The sequence below is a fragment of the Pongo abelii genome, chromosome 20 (genome assembly GCF_028885655.2).
Source record: "Pongo abelii isolate AG06213 chromosome 20, NHGRI_mPonAbe1-v2.0_pri, whole genome shotgun sequence".
In the NCBI taxonomy this organism is placed as follows: domain Eukaryota; kingdom Metazoa; phylum Chordata; class Mammalia; order Primates; family Hominidae; genus Pongo; species Pongo abelii.
In genome coordinates, this window is record NC_072005.2 from 3,808,714 (window position 1) to 3,833,120 (window position 24,407).

The 24,407-nt window shown below is 50.1% G+C and overlaps 1 protein-coding gene across 2 annotated transcripts in view; it reads left to right on the top strand.

Annotated features, from left to right (window-relative positions):
* The window catches only part of ATCAY (ATCAY kinesin light chain interacting caytaxin), a 48,768-nt gene extending 29,950 nt beyond the window's left edge, over positions 1–18,818 (top strand). The window contains 6 exon segments of one of the 2 annotated variants that reach the window (NM_001131570.1): positions 1,089–1,175; positions 5,959–6,057; positions 9,954–9,989; positions 11,048–11,119; positions 13,010–13,042; positions 17,094–18,818. In NM_001131570.1, the coding sequence (NP_001125042.1) occupies positions 1,089–1,175; positions 5,959–6,057; positions 9,954–9,989; positions 11,048–11,119; positions 13,010–13,042; positions 17,094–17,103 (337 nt within the window). In that variant the 3' untranslated portion in view covers positions 17,104–18,818. 2 annotated transcript variants of the gene reach the window in all.
* The last annotated feature ends 5,589 nt before the right edge of the window (positions 18,819–24,407 follow it).

Consider the following 24,407-nt stretch of genomic DNA (forward strand, 5'->3'; position numbering starts at 1 on the left):
ACTTTGGGAGGCTGAGGTGGGAAGGTCCCTTGAGCCCAGGAGTTTGAGACCAGCCTGGGCAACACAACAAGACCCTGTCTCTACAGAAAAACTTTTAGGCCGGGCAAGGGGGCTCACACCTCTAATCCCAGCACTTTGGGAGGCCAGGGTGGGTGGATCACCTGAGGTCAGGAGTTCAAGACCAGCCCGGCCAACATATAGTGAAACCCCATCTCTCCTAAAAAAAATTCAAAAATTAGCTGGGCATGGTGGCACATGCCTGTAGTCCCAGCTACTTGGGAAGCTGAGGCAGGAGAATCGCTTGAACCCAGGAGGTGGAGGTTGCAGTGAGCTGAGATCATGCCACTGTACTCCAGCCTGGGCAACAGAGCAAGACTCTGTCCCCATGAAACACTCACTCCCTATTCCTTCTCCCCAGGCTCCGGCACCCCCCATCCTTTCTGTCTTTGTGAATCTGATGACTCTAGGGACTCTAGGAATCACACAGGATTTGTCCTTTTGTGTCTGGCTTTCCTCACTGAGTGTGATGTCCTCAGGGTGCATCCACACTGTAGCCTGTGTCGGAGCCTCATTCCTTTTCATGGCTGCATAATATTCCACCGTATGGACATACCACATTTGGTTTGTCCATTCCATTCATCTCTTGATGGACATGGGTTGCTTCCACCCCTGAGTTATTGTAAATAGCCTCAGAGTGACATTAAAATTGAGCCAGCCAATCCATCCTTGCACCCAGTTTAGTGGAAGGAGGCTCCAAGGACAGGCTGGTCCCTCCTAGGGCATTAGGTGGTGAAAATACAATCTTGGCTGCTCAAATAACTACCAACCTGGTTCACCTGCTCTGCACCATGGGGTCTCTACCTACCTCATCCACCTGAGGGTCTCACGGACTCAAAGGGTGTGTCTTTATCCTGCTATGGAACCCCCATGTCTTGGATGGGGGCAGGGATTTGACAGGTACCTGGAGACCACAGGTGGAATGAGCAGAGTGACGAATGCTTGCTTGTGGCTCTCCCGTCCCACTCAGCTCCTCCCTCCCCAGGGCTCGCACCAGGAGCCCATCTTGCTTCCTTTGCGGCCCCACACAGGTTGCGGAAAAACCTGAAGTCCTTGATTATCGTCCACCCCTCGTGGTTCATTCGGACTGTGCTGGCCATCTCTCGCCCTTTCATCAGGTGAGACGGGGAGGCTGCAACTCGAGTCTGGTGGCCCGAGTGTGTGTGTGTGTGTGTGTGTGTGTGTGTGTGTGTGTGTGTGTGTGTGTGTGTGTGTGTGTGTGTGTGTGTGTGTGTGTGTGTGTGTGCGTGTGCATGCATTTGTGTGTGCATCTGTGTGTGCACGTGTGTGCGTGTGTGCATCCGTGTGTGTGTGCATCCATGTGTGTGTTTGATGTGCATGTTCCAGCTTCTCTATGATGAATACATAATATTGCTTTAAACAGTTTTAAATTGCACACAGCCAGGCACAGTGGCTCACACCTGTAATCCCAGCTACTCAGAAGGCTGAGGTGGGAGGATCGTTTGAGGCCAGCCTGAGCAACATAGCAAAACCCCCATCTCTACAAAAAATACAAAAATTAGCAGGACGTGGTGGTGCACACCTGTAGTTTCAGCTACTTGGGAGGCTCACGTGGGAGAATGGCTTGAGCCCAGGAGGTCAAGGCTGCAATGAGCCGTGATCGAGCCACTGTACTCCAGCCTGGGTGACACAGTGAGACCCTGTCTCAAAACAAAATCAGCCATGCATGGCATCACATGCCTGTAGTCCCAGCTACTCAGGAGGCTGAGGCAGGAGGATCACTTGAGCCCAGGAGTTAGAGGCTGCAGTGAGCTACGATCACTCTGCTGCACTCCAGCTTGGGAGACAGATCAAAACCCTGTCTCTAAAAATAAAATATATATATATATACACATAAATAATATGATTAATAACAAATTTAAAATTTAAAACTACATATATTCTATAATGTATATCATATATAGTTACTATGTTAAGCATAGAGTAAAACAGATAAAGTGAAATAAAATTAGGCATGTTAAATGCCCTATTCAAATCCAATAAAATGTCATGCAAATTTAATTTAATCTAATGCAAAACACTGAATTGAATAAAGATTCCTAATGTTCACATTCCCAGTTACAAATCTGGGATGAGTGAAAAGAGATGAGGGCTTCACTTTCCCTTGAACAACAGGACACATTCACAGCAGGCACGATTTTCAAGGAAGACTCTTTAAACATGCTGTTTTCAAGGACTGCTAAGTACCCTGAAGGGGCTTATTTACATATTAGCGAAATGAGATGAGGAATACACTAATTATGGATCATTTTAGCTAATAATGAATCAACCAGGCAAAATGGTAAACACGCATTTCAGTCTAAGAGAATTGCATTTGCTCCTCTATATTCCAGAATTCAGTAACATAGATTACCTTTGCCTTTAATGTAGATATTAGGATGGTGCAAAAATAATTGCGGTTCTTGCCATCTTTTCATTACAAAAACTGCAATCACTCTTGCACGAACCCAATAATTCTGTCACTCTTCACCGGGCGCCATGGCTCACGCCTGTAATCCCAACACTTTGGAAGGTGGAGATGAGAGGATCGCTTGAGCCCGGAAGTTCGAGACCAGCCTGGGTGACATAGCAAGACCTTGTCTCTACAAAAAAAAAATTTTTTTTTTTTTTTGAGACGGAGTCTTACTCTGTCACCCAGGCTGGAGTGCAGTGGCGCGATCTCGGCTCACTGCAAGCTCCGCCTCCCAGGTTCACGCCATTCTCCTGCCTCAGCCTCCCGAGCAGCTGGGACTACAGGCGCCTGCCACCATGCCCAGCTAACTTTTTGTATTTTTATTAGAGACGGGGTTTCATCGTGTTAGCCAGGATGGTCTCAATCTCCTGACCTCGTGATCCGCCCACCTTGGCCTCCTAAAGTGAAAAAAAAATTTTTTTTAAATACAGCCGGGTGTGGTGACTCAGGCCTGTAATCCCAGCACTTTGGGAGGCCGAGGCAGGTGGATCATTTGAGGTCAGGAATTCAAAACCAGCCTGGCCAAAACGGCAAAACCCCATCTCTACTAAAAATAACAAAAATTAACCGGGCGTGGTGGTGCGCACCTGTAGTCCTAGCTACCCGGGAGGCTGAGGCACAAGAATTGCTTGAGCCTGGGAGATGGAAGTTGCAGTAAGCCGAGATCGTGCCATTGCACTCCAGCCTGGGTAACAGAGCAAGACTCTATCTCCAAAATAAATAAATAAATAATACAATAAAAGAATAAAATTCTATCAGTTTTGGTTTGTTTTCCCATGGAGAATGTTGAAGATGTAATTTTTGACTCTACAAAGGGGGAAGGAGCTATAAGCTTTCCCCATTTAAAAGCCAAGGAGACTGGAGGCTGATTGTGGGCTCCTACACAACCCTGAGGTTTCATGATTATATAAATGAAAAGGAAATTTCTATTTGTGCCACGATGATCTAAACTTTTGGCATGTGGCCGGGCACGGTGGCTCACGCCTGTAATCCCAGCACTTTGGGAGGCAGAGGTGGGCGGATCACCTGAGGTCAGGAGTTCGAGACCAGCCTGGCCAATATGGTGAAACCCCGTCTCTACTAAAAATACAAAAATCAGCCAGGCATGGTGGCGCACACCTGTAATCCCAACTACTCGGGAGGCTGAAGCAGGAGAATCGCTTGAACCCTGCAGGCGGAGGCTGTAGTGAGCTGAGACTGCACCATTGCCCTCCAGCCTGGGCGACAGGATGAGACTCTGTCTCAAAAATAAATAAATAAATAAATAAATAAATATTCAGCATGTGACTGAGATTCTCCCTCTTGAGAGCCTTGGGACAGAATCTCAGTTCACACATAGAATAGGACATTGTCCCGGCTGAGACACACATATGGGTTTCCAATGATGGGTGTGGGGGTATCACCACGTTGTCATTATGTGACACACGGCTGTATTTACAGACCAGCCTCCGGAGCCACAGATGTTGTGCTCTGTACACAATTTTTAAGACCTTCCAGTCTTAAAAGGAGTTCAAGACCAGCCTGGCCAACATGGCGAAACCCCGTCTCTACTAAAAATACAAAAATTAACTAGGCGTGGTGGTGGGTACCTGTAATCCCAGCTACTTGGGAGGCTGAAGCAGGGAGAATCGCTTGAACCCGGGCGGCGGAGGTTGCAGTGAGCCGAGATCACGCCACTGCACTCCAGCCTGGGCGACAGAGCGAAACTCTGTCTCAAAAAATATATATATAAATATATATATATGAATATATATAAATATATATGAATACATATAAATATATATGAATATATATAAATATATATATGAATACATATAAATATATATGAATATATATAAATATATATATGAATATATATAAATACATATATGAATATATATAAAAATATATATGTGAATATATATGAATATATATGTGAATATATAAAAATATATATGTGAATATATATAAATATATATGTGTGTGTGTATATATATATATATAATTGGTTTCTTTAAATGATGAAAATGAATTCAGACTGCACAAAAGCGGCTGGAGATGTTACTCATTCCATACACAGTGGCCACTTCATGACTAGCCGGGGGAAAATATCTCTACAGTTTCCTAGTCAGTTACCACTGACCCTCTGCTAAGCAACTATTTTTTTTTCCCCTGATGGATACACTAAACTATATCATTCATCATAAGTGTCTCTTGACATTGGATGCCAGAAAGCTCAAGCCGAATGTTTAACCTCTAAAAATATACATGAAACACCGGGCATGGTGGCTCACACTTCTAATCCCAGCACTTTGAGAGGCTGAGGCAGGAGGATTGCTTGAGGCCAGGAGTTGAAGAACAACAGTCTGGGGAACATAGTGAGACCTCCATCTCTACAAAAAAAAAATTTTTTTTTAATTAGCCAGGCCTGGTGGCGCACACCTGTGATCCCAGCTACTCAGAGGCTGAGGGAGGAGGATCACTTGAGCCCAGGAGGTCGAGGCTGCAGTGAGCCATGATTACACCACTGCACTCCAGCCTGGGTGACAGAGTGAGACTCTGTCTCTAAAAAAAATACCACGATGTGCTGGTGATGTAACACCACATGGTACCAGATGGCCAGAATTCAGGGTTGGACAGGAAAGAACCATTCATCCCTAAACATTCATTCCTAAGGAACAGAGAATCGCGCCAGGCGGGGTGGCTCATGACTGTAATCCCAGCACTTTGGGAGGTAGAGGCAGGCAGATCACGTGAGGTCAGGAGTTGGAGACCAGCCTGGCCAACATGATGAAACCCCATCTCCACTAAAAATACAAAATTAGCCGAGAGTGGTAGTGCATGCCTGCAGTCCCAGCTACTCGGGAGGCTGAGGCAGGGAAAATCGCTTTAACCAGGGAGGCGGAGCTTGCAGTGAGCCGAGATCGCACCACTGCACTCCAGCCTGGGCGACAGAGGGAGACTCTGTCTCAAAAAACAATAATAATAACAATAACAGACAATCAATCGGCAGCCCTGTGTGCCCCCTTCTTGTGCCCAACTGAGTGTTGGCTGTGCCATCCTGTGCGGTGACATGGAGAGAAACATTCTTGGGAAAAATTAACACAGACGAGCAACTTTTAGAGATGATGGGAAAACAGCCTGTAGAGCCTGAGACAATCTCCCCGCCTCCTGACTTCTTCCAACAAGATCCTCATTGCAGGGACCCATGTCAGGTGCATGGCCCTGCTTGCAAGGGCCTCGGCGCAGACCCGGGGTCTCCACTCCATGCATGGGGTGCAGGAGAATTAAGGCTGTCATCGGGCGGGAGGGAGGTGTCGTCGTCTGCACTGGGGCATCCTGGAGTGGGGTCCTGTGGGCATCCCTGTCGCCATGGCTCTGTCTGGACCTAGGTAACCCCCACCCCACGGGTTGCATTTCAGACCTCTCCCTCCTTCTCCCCCTGCCAGCGTCAAGTTCATCAACAAGATCCAGTATGTGCACAGCTTGGAAGACCTGGAGCAACTCATCCCTATGGAACACGTCCAGATCCCAGACTGCGTCCTGCAGTGAGTGGCCCCACAGTCCACCCCGCCGTATTAGTCTGTTTTCGTGCTGCTGATAAAGACATACCTGAGACACGGCAATTTACAAAAGAGGTTTAAGGGGCCGGGCGCGGTGGCTCACGCCTGTAATCCCAGCACTTTGGGAGGCCGAGGCGGGCGGATCACGAGGTCAGGGGATGGAGACCATCCTGGCTAACACGGTGAAACCCCGTCTCTACTAAAAATACAAAAAATTAGCTGGGCGTGGTGGCGGCGCCTGTAGTCCCAGCTACTCAGGAGGCTGAGGCAGGAGAACGGCGTGAACCCGGGAGGCGGAGCTTGCAGTGAGCCGAGATCGCGCCACCACACTCCAGCCTGGGTGACAGAGAGAGACTCCGTCTCAAAAAAAAAAAAAAAAAAGAGGCTAACGGACTCACAATTCCATGTGGGTGGGGACACCTCCCAATCATTGTGGAAGGCAAAACGCACACCTCCCGGGGGCGGCAGACAAGAGAAGGAAATTTGTGCAGGGAAATTCTCCTTTATAAAACCATCAGATCTCGTGAGACTTACTCACTGTCGCGAGAATAGCACAAGAAAGACCTGCCCCCATGATTCAGTGACCTCCCACCAGGTCACTCCCACAACACGAGGGAATTATGGGAGCTACAATTCAAGATGAGATTTGGGTGAAGAGACCAGGCAAGGTGGCTCACGCCTATAATCCCAGAACTGTAATCTCAGCATTTTGAGAGGCTGAGACACCCAGATCACCTGAGGTCAGGAGTTCGAGACTAGCCTGGCCAAGATGGTGAAACCCTGTCTCTCCTAAAAATACAAAAATTAGCCAGGTGTGGTGGCGCATGCCTGTAATCCCAGATACTGAGGGGGCAGAGGCAGGAGAATCTCGTGAACCCAGGAGGCAGAGGTTGTGGTGAGCCGAGATCGCACCACTGCACTCCAGCCTGGGCAACAAGAGTGAAACTCCGTCTCAAAAAAAAAAAGATTTGGGTGGAGATACAGTCAAACCCTGTCACCCCCAACAGCCCCCCACCGCCTCCCCCTGGCTGCCAGGAGCCAGCAATGAGTGGAAACGCAGACTTGGAAGGGAGGAACTAGAACCCACCCATTTTATTTCCTGGAGCCCCTCAGGGACCACCCGGAGCTTGGGGAAGGGATGGGCACCATCTAGTCCTGTTGTTTTTTCACTGAATGTCACATCATCAATGCCTCCCCTAGGTTCATGCTGCAAAAATCTCCTTAAACATACATTTTTTTATTGTGGTGAAATACACGTAACATAGAACTTGCCATCTTAGCCATTCCTTTTTTTATTTTATTTTATTTATTTATTTATTTATTTATTTTGAGAAGGAGTTTCACTCTCGTTGCCCAGGCTGGAGTGCAATGGCGCCATCTTGGCTCACCACAACCTCCGCCTCCTGGGTTCAAGCGATTCTCCTGCCTCAGCCTCCCAAGTAGCTGGGATTACAGGCATGAGCCACCATGCCCGGCTAATTTTTTTTTTTTTTTTTTTTTTTTTTTTTGTATTTTTAGTAGAGACAGGGTTTCTCCATGTTCGTCAGGCTGGTCTCAAACCCCTGACCTCAGATGATCTACTGGCCTCGGCCTCCCAAAGTGCTGGATTACAGGCGTGAGCCACTGTGCCCGGCCTATCTTAGCCATTTCTAAAAGCGCATTCGCATATTTGTGCAGACATCACCACCATCCTCTCCAGACTTTTTTTTTTTTTTTTTTTTGAGATGGAGTCTTGCTCTGTTGCCCAGGCTCCAGGCTGGAGTGCAGCGGCACAATCTCGGGTCACTGCAACCTTCACCTCCTGGGTTCAAGTGATTCTCCTGCCTCAGCCTCCCCAGTAGCTGGGATTAAGGCACCCGCCACCATGCCCAGCTAATTTTTTTTTGGGGGGGACGGAGTTTCACTCTTGTTGCCCAGGCTGGAGTGCAATAGCGCGATCTCAGCTCACCACAACCTCCGCCTCCCAGGTTCAAGCGATTCTCCTGCCTCAGCCTCACTAGTAGCTGGGATTATACGCATGAGCCACCACGCCTGGCTAATTTTGTAGTTTTAGTAGAGACAGGGTTTCTCCACGTTGGCCAGGCTGGTCTCGAACTCCCGACCTCAGGTGATCCGCCCGCCTCAGCCTCCCAAAGTGCTGGGATTACAGGCGTGAGCCACCACACCTGGCCAATTTTTGTATTTTTAGTAGAGACAGGGTTTTGCCATGTTGGCCAGGCTGGTCTTGAACTCCTGACCTCAGTTGATCTGCCCGGCTTGGCCTCGCAAAGGGCTGGGATTACAGGCATGAGCCACCGCACCCGGCCCTCTCCAGAACTTTCTCATCTTCCCAAACTGAAACTCTGTCTCCATGAAACACTCACTCCCCATTCCACTCCCCAACCCCTGGCAGCCTCCATCCTACTTTCTGTCTCTGGGAGTCTGACGACTCTAGGGACCTCCTAGGAATGGATCCACACAGGATTTGTCCTTTTGTGTCTGATTTCTCTCACTGAGCGTGACGTCCTCAAGGTGCATCCACGTTGTAGCCTGTGTCAGAATGTCCTTCCTTTTCACGGCTGAGTAATATTCCATTGTGTGAGTGGACCACATTTTGTTGATCCATTTGTCCATCAATGGACAATTGGGTTGTTTCTACCTTTTGGCTGTTGTGAATAGTCATGTTATTTATATGCTACTCACCTATGACCGTAGATGTACAAATATCTCTGTAAGATCTTACTTTCAATTCCAATGAGTATATACCCACAAGTGAAATTGCTGATAATTCTGTTTTTTTGAGGAACCACCATACTGTTTTGTTTTGTTTTGCTTTTTTGAGATGGAGTCTCACTTTGTCACCCAGGCTGGAGTGCAGTGGCACTATCTTGGCTCACTGCACGCTCCGCCTCCTGGGTTCAAGCAATTCTCCTGCCTCAGCCTCCCGAGTAGCTGGGATTACAGGCGCCCGCCACCATGCCCAGATAATTTTTTTGTATTTTTAGTAGAGATGGGATTTCACCATGTTAGCCTGGCTGATCTCAAACTCCCGACCTCAGGTAATCCGCCCACCTCAGCCTCCCAAAGTGCTGGGATTACAGGCGTGAGCCACCGCACCCGGCCTGTTTTTTTTGGTTGTTTTGTTGGGGTTTTTTTTTTTTTTTTTTTTTTTCAGAGTCTCACTCTGTTGCCTAGGCTGGAATGCAATGGCACAATCTCGGCTCACCATATCCTCCAGCTTCTAGGTTCAAGCGATTCTTGTGCCTCAGCCTCCCGAATAGCTGGGATTACAGGCACCTGCCACCATGCCCAGCTAATTTTTGTATTTTTAGTAGAGATAGGGTTTCACCATGTTGGCCAGGATGGTCTCAATCTCCTGAGCTCAGGTGATCTGCCTGCCTTGGCCTCCCAAAGTTCTGGGATTATAGGCGTGAGCCACCGTGCTCAGCCAACACATAAACATTTATAATCAAAAAATGCATCTATGGGCCAGGTGTGGTGGCTCATGCCTGTAATCCCAGCACTTTGGGAGGCCGAGGTGGGTGGATCATGAGGTCAGGAGTTTGAGACCAGGCAGGCCAACATAGTGAAACCCCGTCTCTACTAAAAATACAAAAAATTAGCTGGGGGTGGTAGCAGGCGCCTGTAAGTCCCAGCTACTCCAGAGGCTGAGGCAGCAGAATCACTCGAACTGGGGAAGTGGAGGTTGCAGTGAGCCAAGATCGCACCACTGCACTCCAGCTTGGGCGACAGTGTAAGACTCCATCTCAAAAAAAAAAAAAAAAAGAAGAAGAAGAAGAAAAGAGAGCTTGTTTCTCTGCTTGAAAAGGAAAGGGATTTCCCCAAAAAGTATATCTCAGGGGAAGGGAAGGTCGTGTCTGACATCTTTTTCTTTCTTTCAGATACGAAGAGGAAAGGCTGAAGGCCAGGAGGGAGAGGTGTGTGCAGAGTGGTCTCTGCTGGGGCTGGGTCGGGGCAGCGGGGGGCTGAGCTGAACTCTCAGTTAGGGCAACCCGGTGACTTCTGGGCAGCAGGGACCATTGTGCTGTGCAGGGCGCAAGACGCTGCCCTTCTGGCAAGGAGTTTAAACTCAGACCTGGGTTCAAATACTGGCTCCTGCATTGGAGCAAGGTAACATTAAGCAAATAAAAAGCTAACATCCACCTTGGAGGTTATTGTGCAAGATGAGACACCCTTGGCAAAAAAGGTTGAGCGCAGACTTCACGCTCCATAAAGCATAAAAATCAAGATGGGCGCGGTGGCTCACCCAGCACTTTGGGAGGCTGTAATCCCAGCACTTTGGGAGACTGTAATCCCAGCACTTTGGGAGGCTGAGGCAGGAGGATTGTGTGAGGTCAGGAGTTGGAGAACAGCCTGGGCAACATGGCGTAACTCCGTCTCTACCAAAAATACAAAAATTAGCCAGGCATGGTGGCGCATGACTGTAATCCCAGCTACTTGGGAGGCTGAGCCAGGAGAATCACTTGAACCTGGGAGGCGGAGGTTGCAGTGAGCCGAGATCATGCCACTGCACTCCAGTGTGGGTGACAGAGCAAGACTCTGTCTCAAAAAAAAAAAAAAAAAAAAAAAATTAGCCAGGTGTGGTGGCATGCGCCTGTAGTTCAGCTACTTGCGGGGAGACTGAATCGGGACGACTGCTTGAGCCCAGGAAGTTGAGGCTGCAGTGAGCCATGATTGTACCATTGCACTCCAGCCTGGGCAACAGAGCAAGACCCTGTCTCAAAAAACAAAACAAAACAAAAAAAACAGCCTTTATCATGCCAGGTCCAATGCCAGCTTTGAGGGAAACAGAGGCAAATAAGACAGAGTCTTGGTCCCAGAAGTTTTCTCAAATAGCAAAGGGAGGGAACGTCTCACTGGTTTGGAAAACAGGTCCCAGGGACAGGAAAACCAGAGAGGCCAGTACTAGCCAAGAGCCCGCCCCTTGGCCTGGCCGGGCTAGTCACCCTTGTCACCTCGTTCTCTCTGTCCACAGCACGAGGCCCCAGCCAGAGTTTGTGCTGCCCAGGTCTGAAGAGAAGCCAGAGGTGGCACCAGTGGAAAACAGGTAGATGTGCAGGGGACCATGGGCAGAGAGCTGACAGTCACGGGAGGCTGCCTAGTCCCTTGGGGGAGGCTAGAGCGGAAGATGGGTCCTTGTTCAGGGACAGAAAATGGAACTAAGTGGCCGGCCGTGGTGGCTCACACCTGTAATCCCAGCACTTTGGGAGGCCGAGGTGGGCAGATCACATGAGGTCAGGAGTTCGAGACCAGCCTGGCCAGCATGGTGAAACCTCATCTCTACTAAAAATACAAAAATTAGCCGGACATGGTGGCGCACATCTGTAATCCCAGCTACTTGGGAGGCTAAGGCAGGAGATTCGCTTGAACCCAGGAGGCAGAAGTTGCAGTGAGCCGAGATAGTACTCGGCGACAAAGTGAGACTCCATCTCAAAAAAATAAATAAATAAATAAAATAAAAATAAAAATAAAAATTATCAGCCTGGCGTGGTGGCTCACGCCTGTAATCCCAGTACTTTGGGAGGCCGAGTTGGGCGGATCACAAGGCCAAGAGATCGAGACCAGCCTGGCCAATGTGGTGAAACACCATGTCTTCTAAAAATATAAAAATTAGCTGGGCGTGGTGGCTCGTGCCTGTAGTCCCAGCTGCTTGGGAGGCTGAGGCAGGAGAATCACTTGAACCCGGGAGGCAGAGGTTGCAGTGAGCCGAGATCACACCACTGCACTCCAGCCTGCCGACAGAATGAGATTCCGTCTCAAAAATAAATAAATAAATAAATATCATCCAGGTGTGGTGATGTACACCTCTAGTCCAGCTACTCAGAAGGGTGAGGCAGGCAGATGGCTGGAGCCCAGGAGGTCAAGGCTACAGCAAGCTATGACTGCACTCCAGCCTGGGCAACAGAGCAAGACCCTGTCTCAAAAAAAAAAAAAAAAAGTTATCATGATGTTCTCATATTATCGCAATCTCAATGTTATCATAATGATGAAAGGTGACCTTTGTCCAGGTCCCAGCAGGTAGATTCAGACTCCCCAAATCCAGCAGACCCTGAGCAACATCATTGGCTTCATTTTGTGTTACTGAAGGGCCTTGGCCAATTTCCTCAAAACTGCCTGTTTGGGCTCATTTGTTACGCAGCAGATGCATACTGACATCTGTTTTGTACCAGATGCAGCAGTGTCGGTCCTCATAGGGCTTACAGCCTCCATGAACAGGTAGAAAATGCCCAAGAATGGGCACTGTGGCTCATGCCTATAATCCCAGCACTTTGGGAGGCCAAAGCAGGAGGACCATTTGAGGCCAGGAGTTCGAGACCAGCTTGGGCAACATATTGAGACTCCATATCTACAAAAAGTTTCAAAATTAGCCAGGCATGATGGTGTATACCTTGTAGTCCCAGCTACTTGGGAGGCTGAGGTGGGAGGATCACTTGAACCTGGAGCTGGAAGCTGCAGTGAGCCGTAATTGCACCACTGCCCTCCAGCCTGGGCAACATAACAAGACCCTGTATCTTTTTTTTTTTTTTAAGACAGATTTTTCACTCTTGTTGCCCAGGGGCTGGAGTGCAATGGTGCGATCTCGGCTCACTGCAACCTCCGCCTCCCGGGTTCAAGAGATTCTCCTGCCTCAGCCTCCCGAGTAGCTGGGATTACAGGCACCCACCACCACACCTGGCTAATTTTTATATTTTTAGTAGAGACAGGGTTTTACCATGTTGGCCAGGCTGGACTCGAACTCCTGACCTCAAGTGATCCACCCACCTCAGCCTCCCAAAGTGCTGGGATTACAGGCATGAGCCACTGCACCCAGCCAAGACCCTGTATCTTAAAAATAATACTAATAAATAAATAAAAATAAAATAAAGAAAAAAAAAGGAAAATGCCCAGGTTCCCAAAAATAAGCAAATAACGCCCAGTCTCCGTCTCTCCTCCACAGGTCTGCTCTGGTCTCAGAAGATCAGGAAATAAGGTGGGTGTGATGCAGAGTGGTCTTCGTGCTGTTTTCAAAATATCCTACATGGACCTGTATTAGTCAGGGTTCTCTAGAGGGACAGAAAATCGAATCAGCTGCCAGCAAATATAAAGCAGGCAGGGACCCTAATCCTAGGAAAACTGCCCCATGACTTATTGGGAGTGGGGGATACGGCACCGGGAAGGCAGGGAGGTAGTGGTTCCCTTAACCAGTCAGGCCGTCCGGCCCTCAGGGAAAAACCCACACAGAGCCAAGCTCCCTGAAGCCCAGGATATGATGCCTCAAAAGGGTAGACTGTCCACGCTCTGCCTCCGATTCTCCACTTGGTTCTAGATGCCAAGAAAAGCCTCCCTGTGGCCGGGCACAGTGTCTCACGCCTGTAATCCCAGCACTTTGGGAGGCCAAGGCAGGCGGATCATTTGAGGTCAGGAGTTCAAGACCAGCCTGGGCAACATGGCAAGACCCCGTCCCTAAAAAAAATACAAAAATTAGCCGACCCCGTCCCTAAAAAAAATACAAAAATTAGCCAGGTGAGCCAAGATTGTACCACTGCACTCCACAGCCTGGGCAATAGGGCTAGACTTTGTCTCAAAAAAAGAAAAAAAAAAGGAAAGAAAAGAAAAGCCTCCCTGTGTGTTGATGTCCAAGAGTATCCTCAGGTGCAATGGTTTGCCAGAAGGACTCACAGAGCTCAGCAAAGCTGTCATACTCACAGTTATGGTTTATCACAGTGGCATGGTTTATTACAATAGAAGGGTACAGTTAAAAATCAGCAAAAAGCTGGGTGTGGTGGCTCATGCCTGTAATCCCAGCACTTTGGGAGGCTGAGGCAGGTGGACCACTTGAAATCATGAGTTCAAGACCAGCCTGGCCAACATGGTGAAACCCCATCTCTACTAAAAATATAAAATTAGCTGGGTGTGGTGGCACACACCTGTATTCCCAGCTACTCAGGAGGCTGAGGCAAAAGAATTGCTTGAACCTGGGAGGCAGAGGTTGCAGTGAGCTGAGAAGATTGCACCATTGCATTCCAGCCTGGGCAACAGAGCAAGACTCTGTTTAAAAAAAAAAAAAAAAAAAAACTCAACAAAAGGAAGAGGTGCATAGGGCAGGATCCAGGAGAGATCGGGTGGAAGCCTGCAAGTGTCCTCTTCCAGTGGGGTTGTGTGGACAGCCTTTATTTCTCCCACTAGGGATGTGTGGCAAAACACACAAAGTGCTGCCAATTAGAGAAGCTGACCCAAGCCTTTGTGGCCAGGGTGTTCATTGAGAGTCAACTACATACACCTGGCTGACTGTCTGCATGACTGTTCTTAGCCTCCAGCCCCTGCACAGATCAAGCTGATGCCACGTGGCCCAAGTTCCAACCCTAAGTCACGTTGTGAGTGTTATTAGTCCATTCTCATGCTGCTATGAAGAAATACCCGAGACTGGGTAAATTACAAAGAAAAGAGGTTTAATTGACTCACAGTTCTGCGTGGCTGGGGAGGCCCCAGGAAAGTTACAATCCTGGTGGAAGCCACCTCTTCACCGGGCAGCAGGAGCGAGAAGTGCTGAGCAAAGGGGGGAAAGCCCCTTATAAAACCATCAGATCTCATGAGAACTCACTACCACGAGAACAGCATGGAGGTAGCCACCCCCATGGTTCAGTTACCTCCCACTGAGTACCTCCCACGACAAGTGGGGTTATGGGAACTACAATTCAAGATGAGATTTGGGTGGGAACACAGCCCAACCATATCAGTTAGCATAGACTATCTGGCATGACCCACATAGACACTCCAGCCAGGATGTTCCAAGAGTTTAGAAGTTACTCCGAGGAGCCAGGGAAGGACCAAACTTTTCTTTAGAATGTGTGGGATTTATCCTTGAATTGACCACAGTTTTTTTGTTTTGTTTTGTTTTGTTGTTGTTGTTGTTGTTTTTGAGACGGAGTCTCGCTCTGTCGCCCAGGCTGGAGTGCAGTGGCGTGATCTTGGCTCACTGCAAGCTCCGCCTCCCAGGGTCACTCCAGTCTCTTGCCTCAGCCTCCCAAGTAGCTGGGACTACAGGCGTCCACCACCACACCCAGCTAATTTTTTGTATTTTTTAGTAGAGACAGGGTTTCACCATGTTAGCCGGGATGGTCTCGATCTCCTGACCTCGTGATCCACCCGCTTCGGCCTCCCAAAGTGCTGGGATTACAGGCGTGAGCCACCGTGCCCAGCTGACCACACAGTTTTATACAAATCTATAAGATGGCCTGGCCACATGCCTTACTATCCGTGTGACCCAGGAAGCTCCAAGCTATGGAATAAACATTAAAAATAGCCTTAGACCAGTGCTGCTTCAGGGGCACTGAGTAAAAGCAAGTTCTCAATGTATTTCTGAAAAGACCACCTCAACCCAAGCTCTCTGGAGATGAGTTCACATATACAGACAGGAAACACAACGAAATCATCCACCATGAGCAAAAGACAGCAGAGACAACAAACAGCAGAATTAGATCCTGCCTGGAGATCCTTAGGTGGAGAAGATATAATTAGCATGTTTTAAAAGATTAAAAACACAAAAGAAGGAATTGTAAGAAGCAATAGATGAATGGATGAATGGATAGGTGGATAAATGGATGGATGGATGGATGAGTGGATGGATGGAAGGATGGTTGAATGATGGGTGGATGGATAGATGAATGAATGAGTGGAGGGATGGGAGGATAGATGGATGATAGGTGGATGGATGGATGGATAAATGGATGGATGGATGGGTGGAGGTTGACTGGATGGATGGGTGGATGAATGGATGGGTGGAGGGATGGAAAGATGGACTGATGGATAGATGGATGGGTAGGCATATGGATGGGTAAATGGGTAGGTGAATGGTTGGTTGGATGAATGGTTGGGTAGATGAACGGGTGGGTGGATGGATGGATGGGTAGATGGATGGGTGAGTGGGTGGGTGGGTGGATGAGTGAGTGACTGGATGGGTGGGCAGATGGATGAACGGATGGGTGGGTGGGTGGGTGGATAAATGGATGGATGGATGGATGGATGGATGGATGGATGGATGGATGGATGGATAGATGGATGGATGGGTGGATGGATGGGTGGATGGATAGATGTATGGGTGGTTGGATGGTTGGTTGGATGGATGGATGGATGGATGGATGGATGAGTGGGTGGGTGGATGGATGGATGGATGGATGGATGGACAGATGGATGAGTGGGTGGATGGATGGGTGGGCAGATGGATCAATGGATAGGTGGGTAGATGGATGGATGGATGGTTGAATAGATGGATGAGTGGAGGGATGGATGAATGAATGGATGGATGTGTGGGTGGGTGGATGGGTGGATGGATGGATGAGTGAGTGGCTGGATGGGTGGGCAGAGGGATGAATGGATGGGTGAGTGTGTGGATGGATGGATGGAGGGAGGGATGGATGGGTGGATGGATAGATGTGTGGGTGGTTGTATGGTTGGTTAGTGGGTGGGTGGGTTGAAGCCTCCCTCCAGGCTGATTGAGGGTGCCAGTCTCCAGGGCCTGTTCTGCTGAGGCACCAGGAAGGAGGCCCTCAGAGCCACACTTAGAAAGTGGGTGGCGGGAGCAGGGCCCTGAAGAGCATGTGCCACTTTTGCTGCTGGGAGCTCACCCACGCTGATTGGGATCATTCTTTTGGATTACATACATGTAGAAGCGCGTTTTGCACTTTTATTTATTTTTTTTTTTTGAGACGGAGTCTCGCTGTGTCACCCAGGCTGGAGTGCAATGGCGTGATCTCGGCTCACTGCAACCTCCGCTTCTCAGGTTCAAGAGATTCTCCTGCCTCAGCCTCCCAAGTAGCTGGGACTACAGGCGCCCACCACCACGCCCGGCTAATTTTTATACTTTTAATAGAGACGGGGTTTCACCATGTTGGCCAGGATGGTCTCGATCTCTTGACCTTGTCATCCGCCCGCCTCGGCCTCCCAAAGTGCTGGGATTACAGGCGTGAGCCACCGCGCCCGGCCAGCATTTTGCACTTTTAACATTAACAGCAATAACTCGGCCTGTGTCTTTCCCTCCCTAGCATGTCCTGAGGCGACGTGAGCATAACAAAGGACATGGAAGAAGATTCCAGATGCCAGAAAACCTCTATCAGACGCCCACTGGCCCCAGATCTCATCCTGCCTCATCCTGAGTCCCAATCTTCCAAGGGTGCCAGCCCCTCCGTTCATCTCTGAAACCCAGCATCCTTTTCAGCTGCTTGAAAACATTGTATTTTTTTTTAATGATGCAGTATTTGTGCGTTCCAGAAAAGGGCCCAGCTCTGAGCCCCTCACCCTTCCACACTCACGAACTCTCAGCCGAGGAAGGCAAGAAGTGCAGGGGGTGGCCCGCGTGGCGTCGGTGGCCTCCGCTCCTGCTCGCAGCCCCTGTGGTCAGAGCTGGATACAAGATTCAAGACCCTTCTCTTGCTTGTCACCCGCTCCAGGTTGGAGCCACAGACGCCCACCGCCACCCCGGCTGGGTCTGCGTCCTTTCCTGTGCCTTTCCCCCCAGAACGCGGCCCCAGACCTAGAAGCTCAACCTCCCTATGAGGGCCACGTCCTGGGGTAGCTCCTGGCCTCCGACCTTACGTCCAAAATTCACACCCATGGTTTTTCATTTGACCCGCCCCCTTCTCGCTTGTAATGACACCCAGCTCCTTTGAGAGGATCAGAGCCCATTGCACAAGAAGAGCCGCTGCCAACCATCCTTGTCCTCCGATTGCAAAATGACACCCCAGTAATCTAGAACATTCTCAAGCCCCTTTCACTCAGTTGCCAAGCCACTGGACAAACCCAGTCAATACCTCCCACCAAGGAATGAGATATGTGGACCTCCCTGCTCCCCCAACCCGGCGTCAGGCTGGGACACGCCAACGCTGTTCTGGGTTGGAACAGCAGAGGCTCAGAAGCTGGCTCTGAAAGAGGCAGACCTAGCAAAAGGAAGATACAGGGTATCGGGCGTTTGAGTGTTTCAGAAGTCACTCGGGAAGATAAATCCAGTGCGCTGGGCACAGCCACCTGCATTCAAAGCTTGGACCAGCGGGTTCTTGTTCAGGAGGCAAATTTCCCTAGGAAAAAGAAGACAGACTTTTCTAATGCGGTCCAAATGCCGGTCACTGGTCAGACGGACTGTAGAAGGACTGAGCTCCCTGTCTCTGGAAGCATTTAAGAAAAGACTGGGCCAGGCACGATGGCTCCCGCCTATAATCCCAGACTTTGGGAGGCCGAGGCAGGCGGATCACCTGAGGTGAGGAGTTTGAGAACAGCCTGGCCAACATGGTGAAACCTCATCTCTACTAAAAATACAAAAATTAGCCAGGCGTGGTGGCAGGTGCCTGTAATCCCAGCTACTTGGGAGGCTGAGGCATGAGAATCACTTAAACCTGAGAGACAGAGGTTGCAGTGAGCCAAGATGGTGCCACTGCACTCCAGCCTGGGCGACAGAGCAAGACTCTGTCTCAAAAAAAATAAAAAATAGTCAGAGCACAGTGGCTCATGCCTGTAATCCCGGCACTCTGGGAGGCTGAGGTGGATGGATCACCTGAGGTCAGGAGTTCAAGACCAGCCTGGTGAACATGGCGAAACCCCGTCTCTAATAAAAATACAAAAATTAGCCGGGCATGGTGGCGCACGCCTGTAATCTCAGCTACTCGGGACGCTGAGGCAGGAGAATTGCTTGAACCCAGGAGGCAGAGGTTGCAGTGATCCAAGATCACGCCACTGCACTCCAGCCTGGGCAACAAGAGCAAAACTCCATCTCAAAATAAAAAGAAAAGAAAAGAATGGACAATGTTGGCAGAGAGTTGCTCACGAGGTTCCCTCTAATCCTAAATGTCTTCGTGTCTATCAGTCTGAGCAGACGGCGAGTAGGGCGGGCACATTCTCCAGGCCCTTCTTCCTAGCTCTGTGGTTGGCCTCTCAGCAAGTGCTATCCAGACTGGGCCAACCAGACCCACAATTAACTGAGCCTCAGTGAAAGCGTCCAGTGCATCTTGACCTGAGACAGCAAAGAATTGCATTTGGGGTTATTCCAACAATGATGGCAGGGAACTGGTGGTATTTAATGCTGAGGGGCAGTGATACAGAAAGATTTGCCCTGTGGGGACAGGGTCCTGCGCGAGTCCCATCCCCAAAAGCCAGCAGCTCCTGCCACGAGGAAGGCGGGGTTTCTGAGCGGGCTTATGCCTGCAGGTTCCCGTGGAGCCACCGGCTGTGACTCGACACCTCTGGGTCTCAGCATTGCCCTGGGGAGGCCGGGAACACAGGAGGCAGAGATTGCAGTGAGCCGAGATCGCGCCGCTGCACTCCAGCCTGGGAGACAGAGCAAGACGCCGACTCAAAAAAAAAAAAAAAAAATGACAGAAGCCTGATTATCAGACTGCCCAGAGGAGAGAGGCTCCAGCAGATAGATGCCAGCCAGGCCCAGCTGCCATGATTTGTCCGAGATGACCAAAGGCACGTGGCTCCAGCATGAATCGTTCTAACCCAACAGTGACAAGAACTCCTGGGCCTTAACCTTCATGGAAGACTGGGGCCGCTTCCAAGTCACAGACAGGAGACGGGGACAGGAAAGAACTCATTCCACCCAATCGGACACCTAATAATTGAGTGTCTACAGCAGCAACCAAGTGACAAGTGGGGCCCTACCTGACCCAGAAGGTGCCTGCCGGCTAAACATTCTGCCCCCACCAGAAACTCCAGGGGGTCCGCCCGTTATGCCGTGGCCCACCCACGCCCCTTTGGATCACCAGCAGTCACAGACAACAGGCAGGCGAAACTGAAGACCCCGACTCAGCCCCAGCAGACCCTCCAGAGCAAAAGAGGCCCCCGGTGAGGCCACCTGTCGGCAGGCATGCCGAGGTCAAACAGCCGGGGCCACCGTTCCCAGCTGGGCCGCGACCTGCACCGTCCACAGATAGGCTTTGAGATGGATTTGTATCAGGGTGGGGGGTGTGGTTTTGGCCAAAATGCAATGGACCCCGACCCCTCCTCGTAAAAGGATGTTGGGTTTCCCTCTGGTGACACATGGGATGCGTCATAAACCCTCCCCCAAAGTCCTGGTCAGCACGCCCGTCCTTCCAACGATGAGTTTTGCGGTTCTTCAGAACAGAAATCATCATTATGGTTATGACGGTCATGATGTTAAGACATCGTCTCCATGAGCTTTGGGGGGACTTTTATGTGGAATAAAGAAACTATCACTGAGAAGGGAGGTTTGTTCCTTTTCAATACTAGTAACAGGCAGGGCCCAGTGTCTCACGCCTGTCATCCCAGCACTTTGGGAGGCGGAGGTGGGAGGATCACCTGAGGTCAGGAGTTCCAGACCAGCCTGGCCAACATGGTGAAACACTTTCTCTACTAAAAATACAAAAATTAGCCGGGCGTGGTGGTGTGCGCCTGTAGTCCAAGCTACTCGGAAGGCTGAGGCGGGAGAATCACTTGAACCCGGGAGGCGGAGGCTGCAGTGAGCCAAGATCACGCCTGCCAGTTCTCTCCGTCCACCCACTGGGGAGACTGTGCAGTGGCCATGTCATACCCACCTTGATGTCTCTGTCACCAGCAGGTCCCAAAGTCATGCCACTGCACTCCAGTGGTGTTTATGCCAGCAGGTGCCCTTTAGGGGAAAAGGTGGGGTCTTCGTGGGTGGATGGAGGGGATAAAGAGGGTGGAGCTGGTGCTGGGATCCTGGGGAGCCACTCCCAGTTTGGAGGTGACAGCCCCCTCCTTTATCCCACTGCACAGAGTCTCTGATTACCCTGAGAGGTTTCTTGAAAACCTCATTCACGGCCAGTCACGGTGGCTCACACGTGTAATCCCAACACTTTGGAAGGCCGAGGCAGGTGAATCACTTGAGGTCAGGAGTTTGAGGCCAGCCTGGCCAATGTGGCGAAACCCCGTCTCTACTAAAAATACTAAAATTAGCCAGGCATGGTGGTGCACGCCTGTAATCCCAGCTACTCGGGAGGCTGAGCCAGGAGAATCACTTGAACCCGGTGGGGCAGAGGTTGCAATGAGCCGAGATCGCGCCACTTCACTCCAGCCTGAGCAAAAGAGACTCCAAACCCCCCACCAAAAAAAAAAAAGAAAAGAAGGCTGGGCGTGGTGGCTCACGCCTGTAATCCCAGCACTTTGGGAGGCCAAGGCGGGTGGATCACGAGGTCAGGAGATTGAGACCATCCTGGCTAACACAGTGAAACCCCATCTCTACTAAAAACACAAAAATTAGCCCAGCGTGGTGGCGGGCGCCTGTAATCCCAGCTACTCAGGAGGCTGAGGCAGGAGGATGGCGTGAACCCAGGAGGCGGAGCTTGCAGTGAGCCAAGATCGCGCCACTGCACTCCAGCCTGGGTGACAGAGCAAGATTCCGTCTCAAAAAAAAAAAAAAAAAAACAGTAAAGAAAACCTCACTCACTCTTTCATTCATTTCGGGGCACAGGGGGTCCAGTCCCTCACACCACTCCCAGCCCAAGGGGTGGGCTCAACCCAGGGACCTGAAGCGTTCCTGGGGACCAGGAGGAAGGGACCTTTCTGATCAGAGAACCAATACACAAGCAGCTGTCAGCCAAGCCAGCAGGAGGAGGGGTGTCCCCGGCAGAGTGACCTGTGGGGACCAAGGTCTGGGGCAGGCAGAGTGACCTGTGGGGACCAAGGTCTGGGGCAGGCAGAGCTGGGGCGGCCAGAGAGGGGCCCAAGGGCTGGATCAGCTGCCACCAGTGTTTCAGAAAAACCCAGGACTAAATTAAAGGCTTCATCATTTGGTCACTTTCTCTTTATTATCATTATTACTGGAGTGCAGTGGCACAATCTCAACTCACTGCAACCTCTGCCTCCCAGGTTCGAGCAATTCTCCTGCCTCAGCCTCCCGAGTAGCTGGGATTACAGGTGCACACCACCACGCCCGGTTAATTTTTGTGTTAAGTAGAGATGGGGTTTTGCCATGTTGGCCAGGCTGGTCTCGAACTCCTGACCTCAAGTGGTTCTCCTGCTTTGGCTCCCCAAAGTGCTGGGATTACAGGCGTGAGCCACTGCGCCCGGCCAAACAGACACTTTTTTAGTAAATCAAGATGACAGTCACTTAACATAAAATTAACCATTTTTAAGAGTACATTCTGCAGTACTCAGTACCTTCACAATGTTTTGCAAATACCACCTCTATCAAATTCCAGAACATTCCATTACCCCAAAAGTAAACCCATCCCCAGCAGCCTTAGTCATCCCCACCCACCTCCCCCAGCCCCTGGCACCCACGCCTCCCCTTCCTGTCCCTGTGAATTGACGTGTCCTGGGCATTTCATGTAAACGGGATCACTGCACCATGTGGCAGTGAGGTCGCTAATCAATACCCTGGGACCTGGAACTGCTTGGGGACTGGCAGGCATTTGTAGCCCCTGTGGCTTCTCCCTCTCCTTCCCACCGGGGTGGGCTGGCAGAGGGAGGCCTCCCAGAGGCACCCTGCCAGGGCCTTTATCTGGGCATGTCACTGTCACCTGAGGCCCCGGGCCACGTGCCCCACCAAGAGGCTGCCAGGAAATTCTTACCACCGAAATTGGGCCAGAGGTGAAGCCCAGAAGCCGGGCTTTCCTGGGTGCCTGTTTGAGCACCTGGAGGAGCTCTGGCCACAGGTACAGCCTCCCCGCCACACTGTCACAGATGCTGTGGCTGACTGCTTATCTGAGCTTTCCTCATGAATACTACAAGATTTCCAGTCCATTTTGCAAAAGCTCTTGAAGTCCAGAGTGACAATTCTGTTAACAGGACTCATAAAGTACATCATTGGTTGGGCCTGGTGGCTTAAGCCTGTAATCCCAGCACTTTGGGAAGCCGAGGAGGATCACTCGAGGCCAGGAGTTCGAGACCGGCCTAGGCATTGTAACAAGACCTCATCTCTCAAAACTTCTCTCTCTTTGATGTGTTGATCTCTTACTGCATACAGACATAAAACTTGGCCGTCCTATCACCCCACCTTCCTAGTCACTTCCCATCCTCTCATCACCCCCCTGCTCCTGGGCTATAATTCCCCACTTTTCCTTGTATTGGTGGAAAGGGAGAAGATTGAATCCAATCTCCCTCTCATACTACAAAACCCCATGGTAGTAGTCCCTCCATCCCCCTCAACAAAGTCAGCCTTACTGTTTTTAGAAGCATCAGAAAAATTATTTTCTGGCTGGGACAGGCGTCACATGCCTGTAATCCCAGTACTTTGGGAGGCCGAGGCGGAGGAATCATCACTTGAGGCCAGGAGTTCAAGACCAACCTGGGCAACATAGCAAGACCCCATCTCTATAAAAAATTAAAAAGTTAGGTGTGGTGGTGCGAACCTGTAGTCTCAGCTGCTCGGGAGGCTGAAGCAGAAAGGTCGCTCCAGTCTGAGAGGCTGAGGCTTCAGAGGGCTGTGATCACATCACCACACTCCAGCCTGGGCCACAGAGCGAGACCCTGTCTCAAAAAATTTAAAAATGTAGGCCGGGCGTGGTGGCTCACGCCTGTAATCCCAGCACTTTGGGAGGCCTGAGGCAGGCAGATCACCTGAGGTCAGGAGTTCAAGACCAGCCTGGCCAACATGGTGAAACCCCGTCTCTACTAAAAATACAAAAATTATCTGGGAGTGGTGGTGCTCGCCTATAATCCCAGCTATTGGGGAGGTTGAGGCAGGAGAATTGCTTGAACCTGGAAGGCAGAGGTTACAGTGAGCCGAGATGGTACCACTGCACTCCAGCCTAGGTGACAGGGCAAAACTCTATCTCAAATTTATTTTTTTATTTTTTATTTTATTTTATTTTTTTGAGACGGAGTCTCACTCTGTCGCCCAGGCTGGAGTGCAGTGGCGCAATCTCAGCTCACTGCAACCTCTACCTGCCAGGTTCAAACAATTCTCCTGCCTCAGCCTCCCAAGTAGCTGGGACTACAGGCGTGTGCTACCATGCCCGGCTAATTTTTTTTGTATTTTTAGTAGAGACAGGGTTTCACCATGCTGGCCAGGCTGGTCTCGAACTCCTGACCTCGTGATCCGCCCGCTTCGACCTCCCAAAGTGCTGGGATTACAGGCGTGAGCCACTGCACCCGGCCCCATTATAATTATAAATTATAAAATAATTTATTTTATAATTATTATTTTAATTATAAAATAAAATTTATCTTATAATTAAAAAAATAAATAAATAAAACACTTAATAAGAGAATAGTTTTTCCCTTTACCAGTAGAAGAGAGGAGCAGCAGAGTGTCATTCCTCCCCATCACCCCCTCCCCGCCCCACCTGCCCCCAGTCAAATGACTGCAGCCACAAGGCAGGCACTGGATGAATGGTCCCTGGTGTCACGCTGAGATCTTGTGGCTGGGCCCCTGGTCACCAGGG